Consider the following 17,286-nt stretch of genomic DNA (forward strand, 5'->3'; position numbering starts at 1 on the left):
AGCCCTGGTTGGATGATTTGCACTCTCAAACCCTCTCCCGGTCCCTTGGTAAGGCCTCTGGTTAAAGATGGGTCTTAATATTTTAAAAGGGTGTATTCTCCCTCCTGCTCCTCGTGGCAGGGGCACGTAGATGTGGGGGGCGGGCAACGACTAAGTTACTTCACTGGTGCAAGCCCTCCTGTGGGAATCCAGGCCTGCTGTGACTCCGTAGGTTTGCTGCTTTACAGTCTTTATATGCAGTTCTTATGTTCCTCTTAGTTCGAATAATAATGTCTTGCTTCTTTCCTTTTAGGTATGGAAAGGTATTTTGGTGTTGTCATGCAGTTTGAAGATGAGCATGGGCCGGTAGGCGAAAACGCGGTGTGCGCGATGCTGTCCGGTGAGTGATGCGCGGCGCTGTTTCGCCTTTTAAATTGCCAACATGTGTCTTTTCACTCCTTGCAGGTTGCGATGTTCCTCGCCGAGCGCCGTAATGTTCCAGCAATGATACTGACCAGGAGATGACTACCCAGGTAAGAATTGTGTGGCTTTCTTCATTCGGGAGGGAACGTGAGTAAACGCTTACTAATGCTGTCTTTCTTTCTCCTCTTTCCAGGTTATGGTATTCCAGGATGCATGCGATGCCGGATGATGGAGTTCGTACCTTTCGGTGAGTGGAACTGAAGTCAGCAATGGATTGGAGACAGGATACTGTTCCAGGTAAGTTTCGTAGTTTTCTTTCTCTCTCTGCAGGTCCTTGGTTTCAGGTAAACTGGCATCAAAGAACTGGACATGGTGAGCGTTACGCTGCCCACAGCAGAATAATGCAAAGCATGTTCTGATGTTTGGGTGCGGTTTAAATAGTCTCAGGTAAAGTAGTCCAGGTAAAATAGTCCCAGGCCTGCCACACCCAAAGTAGTCCAGGTAAAGTAGTCCCAGGCCTGCCACACCCAAAAGACTAGACCGCATAGCTCAGTTCCTTGTAACTGAGCTATGTGTGTGCCTCCATGTTGGCTGAACCCCCCCAAGTTAAATAGTCCCAAGTAAATAGTCCCATTCTAATGTTGATCTTCATGATGGTTATGAGCCTGGCGCCAAAGGACTGACTCCAAGAGAGTCTTGGATGAGGTTTTAAGGCCTTTGACCTGGCCCTAACTGGAAGGCTGACTTGCCAGTGAGGGCCAGGGGCAAGGGTCATGACAGCGTAGCAGATTTGGGGCGCAGAGGAAATGCACAATATTGGGGCTTACTGACGTCTTTAAGGTAGCACTTCCGTACTCTGTCACTGTGCTATACCAAACAATAAGCAGCACTAATAGGATAGCTCAGGTGCAATGCCCGTGTCATGGAAGTAAGACAACGCAGAGCAACACATACAGCAAGGCAGCTGGATCACACAGCCTTCGCCCACGCTGGCGCATTAATTGAACAGTGACCTTCTGTAATTTATGCACATGCCCTCACTATGCGCAGGCGTGGGCCAAGCGCAGGCGGCCAAGCCTAACCACTGGCACAATATCGCACTGCATGCAGTCACAGGGCCAGCTGTAGTGCCTACACTTTACTTTGAAACTTGGTCGAGGTCAGAGTAGGAGTTGCAGGTAGGTGGAGGAGGCAGAGGCCAGTCGGCCCTAGTCCTGGGGTGGTCAGACAGGAGTTTGATGTTTTGCTTACTTTTTTAATTGGCTGGCACTTCTATGAGTATTGAGAAGATGCTTCTCTTGCGATGTGGCAGATAATCCAAATTCGAATGAGGACACAAAAGAACAAAATACTCTTTTGCACTGCTCCCAGAAGGCATGGGAGGAGTGGAGAAGAGTGTTATGTTCTTATGTGTTCTCATTCAAATTTGGATTATCTGCGACATCGCAAGAGAAGCATTTTAGCTATCCACGTTGCTAGGTTTGCTTGATTGAAAGCACACTCGAAGTGACAGGAAAACTAATAATAGGTAGTTTCAGGCCATTGGCTCTGGATGCCTGGGGCTCAATGTCCGATAACTGTGATTTGAGTAGTTGAATGTAAGAGAAGCTTAACAGCTTCTGTCAGTTTCTCCCGCGGCGAACTGTGGAGAAAACTGCACTTTGCCTCCTGCGCTCCACGCATTGTCATAAAATATATACTGGTTGCTGGAAAAGTCCTGGGCTCATGGAAACCTTTAAGTACATGTCAGCAGTGCTGTGGCTAATGTCCACACAGCTGAACTGACATTGATTAATCCCTCGCTCACTGAGTGAGCCATGGAGGCCTCCATCTTGTTGTATGGGGTTTGAAGAAATCCCATACTACATCCGACTGTATCTATGGTAGTGAATCCTGGCCCAGGCTGATTATGCCAGCGGAGGTTGATTTACCCACTGCTGGCACAGTTGGGAGCACAGTCCCCGCCCACAGGTTGAGCAGAGGAGCTGGCACTGTCTGTGACACTGGGAGAAGCGCGTAGGCACTGTCTGTAACACTGGGTGGGTGAGGGGACCTCCTGCAACTCTGGGAGGGGAGGTGTAAGAACCCTCTGCAACAATGAAATGGATTGGCCTCAGACTTTCTCCCTCACTCGCGCTCTCTCCGATAATCGCATGATCACCCTGTTCAGTCGCCTCAGCTCCCCCAATGCCCCCTCTCCTACTTCCAGCATCATTCACTTTATCTTCCCTGTCTTTCCTTTAGTCTCTTTTTTGGCTGGAAGATATTTCCCCAAACTCTTAATACACTTAGCAACTGCAGCTTGTCCCCCCCTGCCCCACCCTACTCATCCCCACACGCACCCATGTGTGTGACCTCTTCCTGTCGCCTTACCAGCCCTTCTACACTGCTCTTCCTTCTTCCTACCCCCTACTATCCCTGTGTTGTCTGGACTCTTGTTCACCCTGTCATCCCACCCCCCTTGCACTTTGCCTGGTCCACTTTCTCCCATTATTCATATATGTGGAGGGGGTTGCATGTACATCCAGGGGTGGTGCAGGGGTCCTGGGGTCACACTAGCAGCAGATGTGATGCACAATCAATGTCAGAGAAGAGGCATAAGGCCCTAAGATACGAGGGGCACAGAGGGGCATCCCTTCCATTATAGGAACACACTTCCGTTTGCCCTGAGCACATTCCTGCCTTCCCCTCACCAATAGGCCCCTGCGCTCCAGCGCTACTGCATTTTGGGGCATCGGGGCTGTCACAGCCTATCTTCAAAAAGGCCGCCAGGAGAATGGGCAGGAAGGAGGCATGAGGGGGAGAGATGTGCGAGTAGAAGGATGCGCCAGGCAATGGCGAGTACGAAGATGAGGGGACAGAATGAGAGAGGGGCAGCGACAAAGAGAAGGATGAATGGGGGCAGGAAGATAACAGAAGTAACAAGCAGCAATAGTGGGGTGGGGTAGAGTTGAGCCTATAGGCACTGAGGATGTGAACGATGGAAGGAGAGGCACAGGGCAGATAGAGAAAACAGAAGCGAAAGGCAGGACATGAGGGCAAGAGCTGAGTGAAATGAATACAAAGGAAGAGAAGGATGGGAGTCAAAAAGCAGAAGGAACAGTCAGGAAGACAGGACAGAGGGAAAGGGACAAGTAGGAAGCAACAGATGGTGCAGGAAAAGCAGGAAGAAGGGGGCAGGGAGAGGTAGAACAGAGTAAACAGGCAGCAAGAGAAGAATGAAGGCAACAGGAAGAAAGCAGAAGAGAGAGGCTGAGAACAGGGAGGAAACCAGACAAGTGCACTGGTTCAGGACATACGATATGCCATGGATGCACAAAATACGCGTGCGCCTACATCTCTTGCATGCATGCACACACCCAGCTGCCTTCGACCTGATCGACCACAGGGTCCTATGCAGCCACCTGGACTCGGCAGCTCACTTCTCCAAAGAAGCCATAGCATGGATACAATCATTCCTAACCAACAGGACTATGAGAGTCTTCTCTCCTATGGCAGCAGCCAACCCCACCCCCATAACTTGTGGAGTTCCCCAGGGATCTTGCGTCTCACCCACCCTCTACAATATCTTTAGCAAGCCCCTTTTCGATAATCTGGACCTTCTGGGTGTCACCTACACCAACTATGCAGATGACACACAGATTCTCCTACCGCTTACAGGTGATTACGACAAGGATTTGGCCTTGGTGAACAGGATATATCTCATCATCCAGGCATGGATGGCCACCCACGGTCTATGCCTGAATGATGACAAAACAGAGATCATCATCCTAGGCACTCCCTCGACCCTAAAAAAACTCAGCCGCGAATACTCAGCATTCAACATAGACAATAATATCATTACTGTCACCAAGGAGGTTAAAACTCTGGGCTTCTACCTGGACTCCACTCTCTCCTTCAACAAGCAGGTCAATGCCCTGGCCTCTGCCACGGCATATACATGCAAGTTGATTAGAGCGAGCAAACCTTCCTGTCACAGGACAGTTGCATCACCCTAGCCAGAGCCCTTATCTTATCCAGGCTGGACTACTGCAACGCCCTATACATAGGAGCCAATAAACAAACCATCAAAAAAATCCAACTCCTACTAAATAATGCGCTGAGAGCAGCCCTAGGAATCCCCAAGAGAGAACATATCTCCAATACCAGAAGAGCCAACAACTGGCTCTCCACTCATGACAAAATAAAACTAAAAATTGCCTCCCTCACCCACAAATGCTTGAACAATGCAGCACCCTGTTACCTATCCGACATATTCACCTTGAAGCCTACCACAAGAATCACCAGACTAGCCAACACCAACTACCTCTGGGTCCCCAGATACAAACGTGCCAAAATCGGAGGCAGCGGCTTCCAGGTCAAGGCAGCACTCCTTTGGAACTCGCTACCATCCCCTCTAAAAATCGATCAAACCTATCACAAGTTCCGTCAGAGCATCACTAGATAGCTCAAAGATGCCGACATCTAGGCATATACCCTGCTGACTTTGCCAGGCACCTTCCTCTACACTGCACGCAACAACCACATCAACAACTTTGCAAAACTATGCATGCCTCAACGTACCCACCTGTATTTATCGTAACCTATTGTGCCCACATGTAACCAATCGGCACCTGCACACAAATGTATTTTACATGCTGTAACCAAGCTTTGAATATCCTTATGCCTTGCGCCTGAATACCCTTGGGTCTGGAGCGCATTACAAATAATAAACTAAACTAAACTAAACTAAACTAAACCCCTAGGGCAACATGGTGAATATGGCCCTTGTTTCAGTGCTTCCTGTCGTACGACTTACTGGAGGGTTTCTGACCAAACAAGTGTGGAAGACTGCCCAGCCAGATGATGTCCTTGCTGGGACTGTTTATAAAGTACTGATCCTCATTAGCCTATGCAGTTTGGGTAACTGTCCATAGTGTCTGTATGGAAACAGAATCTAACCATTGTATTGTTTGTGCCAGAGGCCTGGAAGGCTATAAAATGTAGTTCCTGCGTGGGTTAGACTACACTCACACCAACTGGAAATTGCCCCCCCCTAATAATATCTCTGGCCCACCTAGATGATACATTCTAGAGCCGGTCCTGTCCTACATACCCCTTTCACACCCCAGGCAGTCAAGGAAGTAGCCTTCTAGCCCCATAACCGTCTTCTACCTATCTGTTCAACCTATCACTTTATACTGGGATCTTCCCAGCCAACATAACAGGTGACTACCATCTGTCTCACTCCTTCCCCACTTTTTAAAGTCTTGGAGTGTGTGTTGTTGAACTGCATCATTGCCTATCTGGAGGATAACAGACTTAATTATCTTCTGCAATCAGGGTTCCAATCACTTCATGGAAACAACCCTCACCCATAGCCCACTCTTACCACCTATTTTCTGTCATTAGCCTTCGTGATATCTCAGTTGTCTGCCTTTGATACATCAGAGCACGTTTCCCTTTCCCAAACCTCCTCTCAGCTTGTACTCCAGTACATTGTTCCTTCTTGTATTGTTTTCAATCAATTGATCCATCCCCTAAAACACCGTCATCACTACCGCCTTTTAGTAGATGCCCCCCAACGGTCCTCATTGGTCTCTTTGTTTTCACAATCTAAACCTTAATATGGAGTCTCCTATAATTTATTTGCCAATGATAAGCAAATCTTCTAATTCATCTCCTTTATCTCAGAGATATCCTCTTGTATCACCACATATCTATGTTCTATACACCATTTGAAGGCCCTTGATTACTGTTACGCTCACCTGATCTATGCAGAGGCATTGGGGCACAGTTACAGCCCTCCCTGAACTTGAATCACCCCCTTCAGGCCTCTCCCTCAGTAGAAAAGCTGTGAGCTGTGATACGTGGTGATACTGCTCCTGCATGGAGATAAGAGTGTGTGAGTGCGCCAATCTGTGATTGTTGTACCACTCAAACCCTTCACCCCCAAAGTATGGTTTCTGTGAGCATATGCCGGCCCATAAAGCTCACCTGTGAATTATAGAAGATAAGCTCTCCGCCCTGCTACTTCTGGCAGGGGCGCATCGAATGGGATCTAGTTCCTTCACTGATCCCTGATAAGGATTAGTCCAGTCCAGCTGCGACTATGCTTCTCCTTATGATTGGTAAGCCTTTCTTGAGCTCTTGTGATGCTGTCCGTTCTGTTTAATGTCTTTATATGTTGCTCCTATTTATGCCCGCAATAATGTCTCTCTTGTTTTCTTCCCTTAAATGGAAATGCGGCCTCAATGCAGCTGTGAGACGCGAGACGCGGGCGGATGGAAGATGGATGCTACCGCAATCTTCGACAGCAGGGAAATGATGGTTTAAGGAAAGCGCGAAGTATGGCGAAGCACAACCTTAAACTGACTGTTTTATCGATGTCTAACCTTGTCTTCTCTTTTTCTTGCAGGCGCTGCTGTTGACGATGGAGCGTGTCGTGCTGCGGTGCCAAGATGAAGATTTCGGCGTTCCGGAAAGTGCAAAGATGAATACTTGGTTCGCAGAAGAGATGTACAGGTAAGAACAGCTTCCACCAGTTGGTAAGTATGCTGGCAGGAAGCAGGATGTCCAGGAAGCAGGATCTTCAAAGGTAAGTCTGACCTCAGGCGACGGTGAGCGTTACGCTGCTTGCAATTGCAGAATAACGCGAAGCGTCTGACTTAAGGATCTGGGCAGCTTATATAGCTGAGATCGTGGGCACACCCATTAGGGCCAGTTTACCAGCCATACCCTGCCACTCCTAGAGAGTGAGCACGTGTGAAGGCAATCCATTAGCAGCCACACCCAAGAATACACTTGGGGCTGCTTAATGGAGGGAATGTTCAAGGTTAATGCATCCTGCTTAATGGATGGAATGTTCAGGGTTAATGCATCTGAAGTGCTATGTCTATAATAAAAGCTTTTTGGTGTTAAATGGATGTTCTTGTTTACTTTTGTTCATGAGCCTGGTGCCAAAGGCACCAGGACAGCGTCCACCCAGGTCTCCTGTGCATGCAACCCCTGCATGCCTGTGCCCCTGACTTCATGACCACGACAATTACCTGATGCTCAACTGATCTAAAATGGAAGGGATCATTTTCCGAGTCACTAACTCGCACACCTTCTCTGCTTTCCTATTTCCTTACCCTGTGCATTCCTCACACCACTTCCCAGTGGTTTTCTTTGACAACAGTCTTAAACCTCTACTGTTTATAAACTGCTACGGCAACTAGGAACACCCATCCCCACCCAGCCTTTAGCTCCACCAAAACTCTGATTTCCATTCTGGTTACCAGCAGTCTGGAGTTCTGCTTGAACCTCCTCATCAGACTAATCGTCACTTCTTTTGACCGGTGTCCAGACATTTGGGCAACTGAAATTTTTAATTATATATTTATTTTTCGGGTTTTCGTTTTTTTAAAAAAGGGGTTTGGGGGGGGACCCCCCCCCCCAAAAAAAAAGGGGGTGAAAATTAAAAAATTCGACCATTTGGTTTTCGACCAAATTGGTTCGACCATTTGTCTGGTCGACCAATTTTTTTTGACCAAATGTCTGGTAACCCTTTTGACCATCCCAACAAACTACTGAACTTAGCCACCTGATTTCTATGCACAGTCACTCCCTCTTCACATTGTTCTTTGGTCTTTGAATATACCCATGGCCTTGCCCCCACTAACTAGCTGACACTACCTCTCACTGTTCTCTCTTAGGTAGCAAGCCTTCCTTAACAATGCTCTCCCTCATACACTCTGCAATGCCTTCTGCATTTGCTCCTTTAATCTTCAAGGTTCCCATCAATGGAATGTCCTTCCTCCAGAAATCAAGACTATCTCCATAGTCTCAGGGACCAAGGACACCCTCATGAATCGCCTCTCTGTTATTTAGGGACATGAGTTGCTTGTTTTTCTTTTGTATGTCTAATGCTATTAAAAAGATGTTATTTAAAAAAAAATACACTCACGCTTGAAGGAGTTCCTGTGACCCTGTGAATCACATATGCATCATCCCTCGCCCGATAAACAACCCAGGCTTCCCATTTGTATACTCTAAAGTAAATATAACTGTTATGTATGTTGGTCTATGCTCCTAATGTTACCACCTTATTTCTTTCCATAACGAGAAGCATGCATCAACCACCAGCATTTTCACTCTTGTATAGCACCCTTATGTACAATGATTTTCATCAAAGCACTGCATTCTTTCGATTAAATAAGTACAAACAAAACACAGAAAACAGTTCTGTTCACAATACTGTTAAAGGAAAAGCATAGCACAAGTTAACGACTTACGTTTTATTGTTGTATGGTCGATTCTCACAGATTTCTGGAGAAAGATAATATGGTGTTCCAACGCATGTCCGAGCAAGCTCCATCGTACTTACAAAAATAAAATGGAACATAAAAAACGTTCACATTAAGGGGTGTAAAGTTGCAAATATCAAAAGAATACCATTGTCATCAAAATGTCTTCAAATATAAAAAATGAGAGCAGGAAATAAAACAGCATCACCAAGAGTCACTTTAAAAGCAATCATGAAGATTAAAGAAAATGTTTCATAGTTATGTAATATTCAAAGCATTAAATGTACAATAACACTGTATACAAAAATTAAATGAACATCAAGCAGTTTTGCACACATAAAATTAACAATGCTATATTAATATGTCCCTCTAAAAATAAATTGTGTCCAAAGTTCTTCGGGTGTTATTCTTTCTCACAGAAAATGTCCCTCTTATGAAATTTCAGGTGTCAGTTCTTCTATGTTAGCTACAATGGGCCCTCAGTTGTAGAAGAATGCAAACCGTTGAAACTACACCTTTAACCACAGCGAATTCAACAGCAACATAGAGATGTAGAGTTAATACACTGATAAAAAAAGCAAAAAAAACACTAAGGTATGACTTCCATTTAAAACAAAAAGATAATGCGGTTGTTAACATAGACATATAAGGCCAGGACTCAACTGTGTGGATCGTTTATAGAAACTCAAACCAGAGGCTGACTTCTAAAGGGAACCCCAGCCCATTTTTCTTTTCAATAAACAAACTCGCTATCTTTGTAACGGCAGCAGTCCTCTTCATTCTATGTATTTTGTCTGCCAGGTGAGGTTTACAGAAAGTACTTTGAAAGAGGTTTGGTTTATTCAATGTGGCAGCCATTGCACTTCCTGATTAGAGCGCTAGTGGAAGATGCACAAGATTACTCCACCTCCTGATGATGAGGGGGTGTTTATAGTTGAATGAAATGCCACACAGTATGCTTTGTAGGAAGCGTGAGGATGGGTGCAGCTCTTAACCAAAGAGATTTCAAAATCCTTTTTAAATGTTCAATGAGGGGGCGAGGCCAGGAGCAGCAGATGATGGCTGCCTTAGTCAATAGCCCCAGCAACCCTGGTGTCCTTGGGCTCCTCTTCCCCATTTTGAGAACTGAAATCTATACGATTCACTGACAAATGGTGATGTTCTTACCTGGAGATGCCGGTGGTGCCCTTTTCATTAGCTCTACGCTCTTAAATGGGGAGGAGTTTATCAAAACCTGCATATCCCTTAAGACCCTCAAGATAGTGTATGGCCGGCACAGCAAAAAGCTGCCTCTTGCTAACAGGGCTAGTTCCCTACAGTTGGTGACGAGTGAGCGGCTGATTCATCCTCCAAACTAAGTAGGGAATAGACTCCATGAGTCTCTTAGGAGCCCACCATTCAGATCCCCACTCTTGCTGCACCTCCATTATAAACCACCCTTTTAATATTGTGGTGCAGTTAGTGAGCACAGAATAGTATAATGTAAAAACTCTGCCCTGCATGATCTTCTACATCATGTAGCCAAGCTGCAGTGTATAAGGAGGAGGCCACCTCTACGGTAGCTTATGTGATGTATGATCTTACATCGCTCCATCGCATGACTTATCCCAGAGATCTCACTCTTTACAGAAGCACCCCACCTACTCTTTGATCAAGAACATTTGTGGGTAGTGTCTCTGAAAGTAGGGGAACACCCCATGAGCTATTTATATGTTATGCCAAACTCTGAAATTCTGGAGCTAACTCCATCCGATATCTAGGCAAAACACTTCTCACAAAGAGCATAGTAACCAGTTCCTCGAGACTGATCCATCAAATAAAGATGCATCCTTGGAGGCAAGAAGCAACAATCAGACAAATGCTGTAGGGGCAGGAGTTAATAGGGGTTCCCTTCTTTTCAATGCCTGCTCTTAAAAAGGGCTCGTTGCAGTGTCTGGTTCAGCTTACCAACACATTTAAAAAAGAAATTCAAGCTGTATCAGAAGATCTGTACAACACAGTTGTGGCAATGAGACAATATACTTGGGAGACAGAGTTGATGAAAATGGGTGTTTCATTCAAACAATTTAAAGTGAAATCTCCACTACACAAGGCGAACTTGAAGAAATCAGATATGCCCTTGTTTTGGCTCTGGATAACCTTGATGATTTGGAAAATCGCCACCGACAACAGGCTAGGTTGAGCAATTTTTCACAGAGCCATCCCTTGACATGGAACCCAAGCGCCTCCAAGAGATGTTATCATAAAATTCAGTATTTATCAAGACCTGGCAGCCACAACATCGAAAGAATGATGGACAATAAAGCCAATCGTAGGCAGACTTCTAGATGACAACATCAAAAATCAATGGTTATTTCCTTTTGGCCTGGTCTTCAGATGGGATGGTAGGATGATTAAATGCACAACCATTGAAAAGGCAGCCCCATGCTGAAGCTCAACCTCCAAACAGCAGAAGTTAGAGCAACATCCTCCTGGAAAACAATTTGCAAACCCAGATGGAAAGAAACTGAAAGAAGCGAGCTTGACAAAACCGGAGCAGACTCTCTCCGGACACCTGACTGATTAGTTGGAGAAAGTACAGCAGCAGATGGTGATCAGTGTTTATTGGTAATGGAGAACTTTTCTTTCAAGAGATAACTTAAGCGTCCCTAGAGGATTTATAATACGTGTTTATTTATAGCAATAAACCTTATTTCTTAGTGCTTCACTTAGTAACTAAGGCAACTTAAAGCACTAAAGCGATCTGTGTAGCAGCATAATAATTACATGTTATGATAATTTGACAGTAAAATAACTCAAGCTATTTCCGCATTGCTATGTTTGAAGATGCTTCATGGCTTGAGGGGAAGTGTGATTGCCATGGTGGATTTTTGGGCTGGTATATTCATTTTCAATTTGTGATGCATTATCCTAGGTCCTACGACTTATAAGTCCAATAGGGAGCCTGAATTTGCAATATGTTTGAAGTTGTTTTTTGTTCTCTAATTTTCCTACTGCACGTTACTACTACCTCCCACGTAACACATGTCACGTTGGGCCATGATTTTAGGTTTGATTTTGGGCCATGATTTTAGGTTTGATTGAAGCTCTCTTTTAATGTTTCCATTTAAGCTAGCTACACTTCATTTTAGGGGTTTACATTACCCCAGTAAGCAAGTTTGCCTTATGCATTGACTCCATGAACAGTGAGTTGATGTCGCTTGCATGCAGAGCCAGGAGACCCACATTCTCTGATCGGGCACTTCTAGATTACATTCTAAACTATATCCCATACAACGCTTCGCCTTCACAAAAGAGAATCAAATGTGTGGCTCCACTTTATTCAGCCAAAGAGTTCAATTGATAATGGAGAAACCACAAGCTGACAGTAGAAGAATGAACATTATTCAGCAGAAGCCACACAACTCTACATAAAAAAGTATATGACAATTGGAATAAAAACACAAAATATATCCAATCCATGTTAAACTAGTTATTTAAACCCTATATAAATGACCTACTAAAACAGAAAGACTCTCATAACATGCATAATATGTATACATGGCCAAATCTCATCATTATCATAGATATAATACAGAGCAAAATGTTCAACAGAGATTGTTACATTATGTGAGACAGGCATGGTATCAAGAGAGACACAGCCTCGAGTGTTATATATTCAAAACCATTATTTAGTACAATGCTGGGGTTGGTGTAATACCTAACTGGCCCTAACTCTAAAGGGATGGTTCCCTCAACTGATGTTTCTAAGGGCAGTCGATGTCTGAAAGTACAAAACCAAAATCCGTCTCTGTCTAAATATATGTTTGCCCTCACTCTCGAATAAAATGTGGTAGGAAGTCTTGTTAAAGGAAAAATAGTGATTCAAAAATAAATATATATCAAGGCTGGTTTCAGGTGGTCTTCTCACCAAGTATGGCTTGGTTAGTATCATCAAAGTTCATCACAATCAAGAAGAAGTTGGTCATCAGCTCTTCTCCACAAAGTTCTTATACTCTGTTCAACAATTCCCAATGGTGTTAGTACCTGGGGGTTCCCTTCCCCAAGCTTCAATCCTTCCATGTTTCAAATCAAACAAAAATATAACACATTTTCTTCCAGGCTTCTCAGGGTTTCCTTCCCCAAGCGTATGCCATCTTGTTTCACCCTTTGTTAGGCCTCTTAGGGCTCCTTTCCCCAAGCTCAGGCCCCTTCAGTTTCAAACACAAGTTCAGTTTAACAACATAGTTTATCTTGGGCCTCTCAGGGTCCCCTTCCCCAGGTTTAGGCCTCTTCAGTTTTAAACACAAGCTCAACCTGTCAAATAAGTATCCAGGTTGGTTAGGCCTCTTGGGGTTTCCTCCCCCAAGATCCGGCCCTTTTAATTCCAAACACAAGTCCAGTTTCATAACACAAAATTCAACTTGTCAAGATGTGCCTGTCTCTTATTTACAGTTCCTTTCACACACAACCTTCTCATGGGGTAATATCAGAGACTTTCAAAAATGCTAGGTTCTTGGCTCATCTTAACCGCAACCACTCTGATCTTTGGCCCCTCTCTGTATTTCCTGTACTTGCTTTTCTTCTATCCTTTCCTCTTCCAGGTGCTTCCTGCACACCTTGGTTATCTTACACTTGGCTGTGCACACTTGCACCTTCTTTATCTTTCTTTTCTCTCGGCTTGCCGTGCCCCTGGCGCCTTCCTTTGGGTTCACTTTCTAGTCACTGTTCCTCTTGCACATTAATTTATTTGCTTTTATGCAACCATGCACCTGTCCTTTCCCTTTCCGTGCCTCTTGCACACTTATTTCGCTCTCCGGTGCTCACTTGCTTCACTTTCGGGTCACTCGCACCCTTCTCATTTACCTTTCAGCCTTTTCCTTCCTTTCTGCTCTCTCAGCGTCTCTCTCTCTCGCTTTCCTTTTACTTTTCGCTATATTTCTTGCTTTCCGCTTCGTGCCGATTGAAAATTCTGTCTTTCTCCCTTCCTGCTCCAGCTAGCAGCATGCTCCCGAGTTTCTCTCACTTTCCCTTGAAACTCACTGGGTAGCGTTGCGCTGGCAAGCGGTCCTCTCGGTGCATATGGTATGGTAATTGAAAAGAGTCCTCAGGAGCACTGAGGACTCTTTTCTATTACCAGGAGCACTGAGGACTCTTTTCAATCACCAGGAGCACTGTCGTCAAATAACTTGAGGACTCACCATCAAACTAATCTGATGACTCTACAACAATTAGGAGCATCATCCTTAATTAACTCCAGAACTTTCATGAGGAAATAAACTCAAGAGGATTTTTTCAAAAATCAGGAGCACTGTCCTCAAATAATCCGAGGACTTTTTCAGCAACTAATTTGAAAATCGGAATCTAACAAGTGTATGCAAACAATTTTTGTAATAGTGAATATAACTATATCGATATCATTTCCACATTGTTTTTCTTTTTTCTTGTGTAAACTTTTTCGTGATCTACATTAAAATTGACTTATTTCCTTAAACCCACAACTGAATTCACTGGTTAATTATACAGATAAGCGCGAATTAGAACATTTTGAATTTGAGATTTATCATAGCCCAGGTCAGCCTCTGTGGAAACCCCGGGTTGCAGCATCTCTGTTGGTTCTCATTGAACAAAAGGATTTTTCACATAATCTCAATCCATAACTGTCCATAAGGCTGATAACTTGATAAATAATGGTAGTAGGTGGCAGTCTTCTTTTTGTTTCTCAAGGTGTTTCATGCAGGTAATCCTCACGACTCCCGGTTGCCTCTTCTTCTTCTCAGTATTTGTCGAAAATGGGGTGGGGGAGATGGAATGGGATTGCAAATATCCTGTGAAAGCTACGGAAGGGGTTTCAGATGGGAAATGGGCAGAGGGGGAATTGAACTGGGATTGAGGGTTACTTCTATTTACCAGAATACTGTTAGAATATTGACAGTATGGATATGAACATTCTCTAGCCTTGGTGTACTTAACTATTTTCCTCCTCTTACTTGGACCATGAATAATGGGCTTTGAATCTGGAGTAATAAGACCTGGATCAGAACTAAGAAACCACAGACTCTCCTACCCAGGTGATCCTTCCTCGCTTGTCCACCCCCAGGGTTAAGATCCAAAAGCGATGGCCCTCCCCAGGCCACTTAAATAGAGGGTTCTCAGGGTTTACATGGGAGAATACCCCTAGGTTTTTCTCAATTAGAAAGGTAAAATGTTGAAACTGGGGAGATCGCCAGAGGGCGCGGACCAAGTTAGCCGTGTAGAGACGAGGCTCTGCACGACACCGTCCAACTGATGCAATATCGGCTTCCCCCGGAGGCTAGAAGAGCATTTCCCCATTGTAGGGGATTAACAGAGAGCATTGCCACATACGGTTCCAGGGGCTGCACCCCCGAAGACAGCAGATGCAAGCAGGCCAGGCCGGACAGGGAGGCAAAGAGACACCGAGGTGGGAACCCTGCGGCCTCTGAAACACCCTGTGAGAAGTTAGAGTGGTTACCTGACACCGCAAGCACCCAAGAAGAGGCTGGACCCACCCACATCGTAGGGAGGCGGCAAGCGGTTGTGCCGGAAATCCCACGCGATGCAGCCGATTGTTACAGCAGGTGTCCCAGACTGCAGCGATATCTGCCGGTGAGGAGCTGCTCCAGGCCTGGACTCGGGCCGGTAGACTGGATGTGTGGCGAAGCCCCGGCCGCAGCACCAAAAGCAAAGTCAGCCTCACCGAGAACCACGAAAGGGCGCACAAGGAGAGGCCCTCTTTAGGCTTACTGCAGTGCCCAAGGGTGTCTCAGAGACACAGAAGGCCCTCTTTCCGCCCGCGAGTCCGGCGCACTCATAGCACAAGAAGGGCAAGCATCCAGAGCAGGGGACACTGGAGTGGGTGTTTCCAGCCATGCAGCACGGACAGCAGAGAAGGCGGGTGCCCCGGACTGTGAAGGAGACACAGATTTGGAGGAGCTCTGGGCCCAGGCTGCAAAGACGTGGGCAGGAACGAGAGCCCCACTCGTGATAGAGCACAGGTACCTGGGGTAAAGGAGGTCCACAGGGCGGTGGAGCGCCACGCCCCACATTCCGAGAGTAGTGGGGCCTGCATGACCCCGGATCCGGATCTTGGGAAGTTTGCGGGGTGAAGGGGACCCCTGGGCTCCCAGGGGCAAAAATGAAGCTAGCACTAAACCCTGGCCATGGCTATCAAGGTGCAAGGGCCTGGTCTCCCAAGCTGGGCCACACAGGACAGTACACTGCAGGCCGCCCCTGGATCTGGGGGTGGCCTCAAGAGCACTGAGAGACTGAGCGCCCCTTTTTACCCATAGTGGAACGCAACGTGCTAGGTAGTGTCAGAGAGCCCGAGAGACAGGAACCGGAGTCCAGAGAAGGCAAGGGCATACCGTTAGAGTGGTAGAGCGCACACCCACCTAGCGTAGAGACCTTGTCGCTGTGAGTTGACCCCTGGACTTGGGGACGGGTGCTCCTCAGGGACAATCGGAATTACAGGAAGGGCCCACTCCGGTCAGGAGCACACATAGCCGGAGCGGCAGGGGAGCTCTCCACTTGAGGGACTGGGGGCCCCGGTGCTTGGACAAGTTCCAAAGTAGAGAGGGTCTGGACAGAACCCTGACCTGAGGCTGGACCAGACGCAGCTCGGACCAGAGTCAGCCGCATTATATCTGGACACACTGGTGAGGGTGTGGCCAGAGAGGACAAGGGGACTGTGAAGAGTAAAGGAGCCGTCCCTCTCCCTCGCCCAAGGGGCCAACGGCATCAAACAGGAATGGGCCCCGAAGCATTGGACACAAGGGTCACCCCCCCACAACAAGGAAGTAAGGTGAGAGGCGCAGGGGTGAGGCAGCCACAGGGTAGTCGCACATCCTTTGCACCAGAATATACGGTGAGGAGGGTGTTGCCCATACTGGACCTGGATATGGCGGGACGGATATCAAGATTGGACCCTGAACCGGTGCCAGGGTAGGTCAAATGCAAAATAGCCACACTGGAGAGATCTCAGGGCCAGACTCCACGACAGAAGGGCCCGGAGTCGGGGTTGGCGACCCTACAACGCTTTAGTAGGCGACTAGGAAGAGACCCGGAAGGCACCCCAACCAAAAAGGACATTATAGCCGAGGGTGGAATAGTGGCGGCGCTGACCAGGGACTACTTGAAAGACATCTTTCAAGAAATCAAGGCCATCCGGACTGATATTCAAGCATCAATATGTGACCTTAAGGGAAGGGTGGACAAGCTGGAAGACAAAATGGAAGGGATGGAAAATAACCACTTGCAGGTCGACCTCCTGGTCATGAAATATGAGGTGCAGTTAATAGACCTGGAGTCAAGGGAAGAAGAAATGTTACTGAAACTGGACGACCTTGAGAATAGAAAATGCCGCAACAACCTGGGCATCCTCAGAATAAAAGAACAGAGGGGAGAGGCGGCAGCAGATGTAGGAAGGAAAGTCCAGGGTTTGATTAACTCCATCTTTGTGGCAGACGAAGGGAAGGAGGTCCAGTTGGAAGGGGCCCATAGTGGTGGCGGCGGAGGCCCAAGGTCCATAGTGGTTCGCTTCCTGAGGTATAGGGAGAAGTTGGAAGTGCTTGAGAAAGCTAAGCGCCAGGACAGCATCTTATTCGAGAGTGACTTGGTA

The 17,286-nt window shown here is 46.4% G+C and overlaps 1 protein-coding gene across 3 annotated transcripts in view; it reads right to left on the reverse strand.

The window, feature by feature from the left end:
- The window catches only part of NEK5 (NIMA related kinase 5), a 1,893,692-nt gene that overhangs the window by 1,459,300 nt on the left and 417,106 nt on the right, over positions 1–17,286 (reverse strand). For all 3 annotated transcript variants that reach the window (XM_069639859.1, XM_069639857.1, XM_069639858.1), the window contains one exon: positions 8,658–8,744. In XM_069639859.1, coding sequence (XP_069495960.1) covers positions 8,658–8,744 — 87 coding nt within the window. The remainder of the gene's footprint in view (positions 1–8,657; positions 8,745–17,286) is intronic.

Source organism: Ambystoma mexicanum, chromosome 7q, assembly GCF_040938575.1.
Source record: "Ambystoma mexicanum isolate Mex_15411 chromosome 7q, UKY_AmexF1_1, whole genome shotgun sequence".
Lineage (NCBI taxonomy): Eukaryota > Metazoa > Chordata > Amphibia > Caudata > Ambystomatidae > Ambystoma > Ambystoma mexicanum.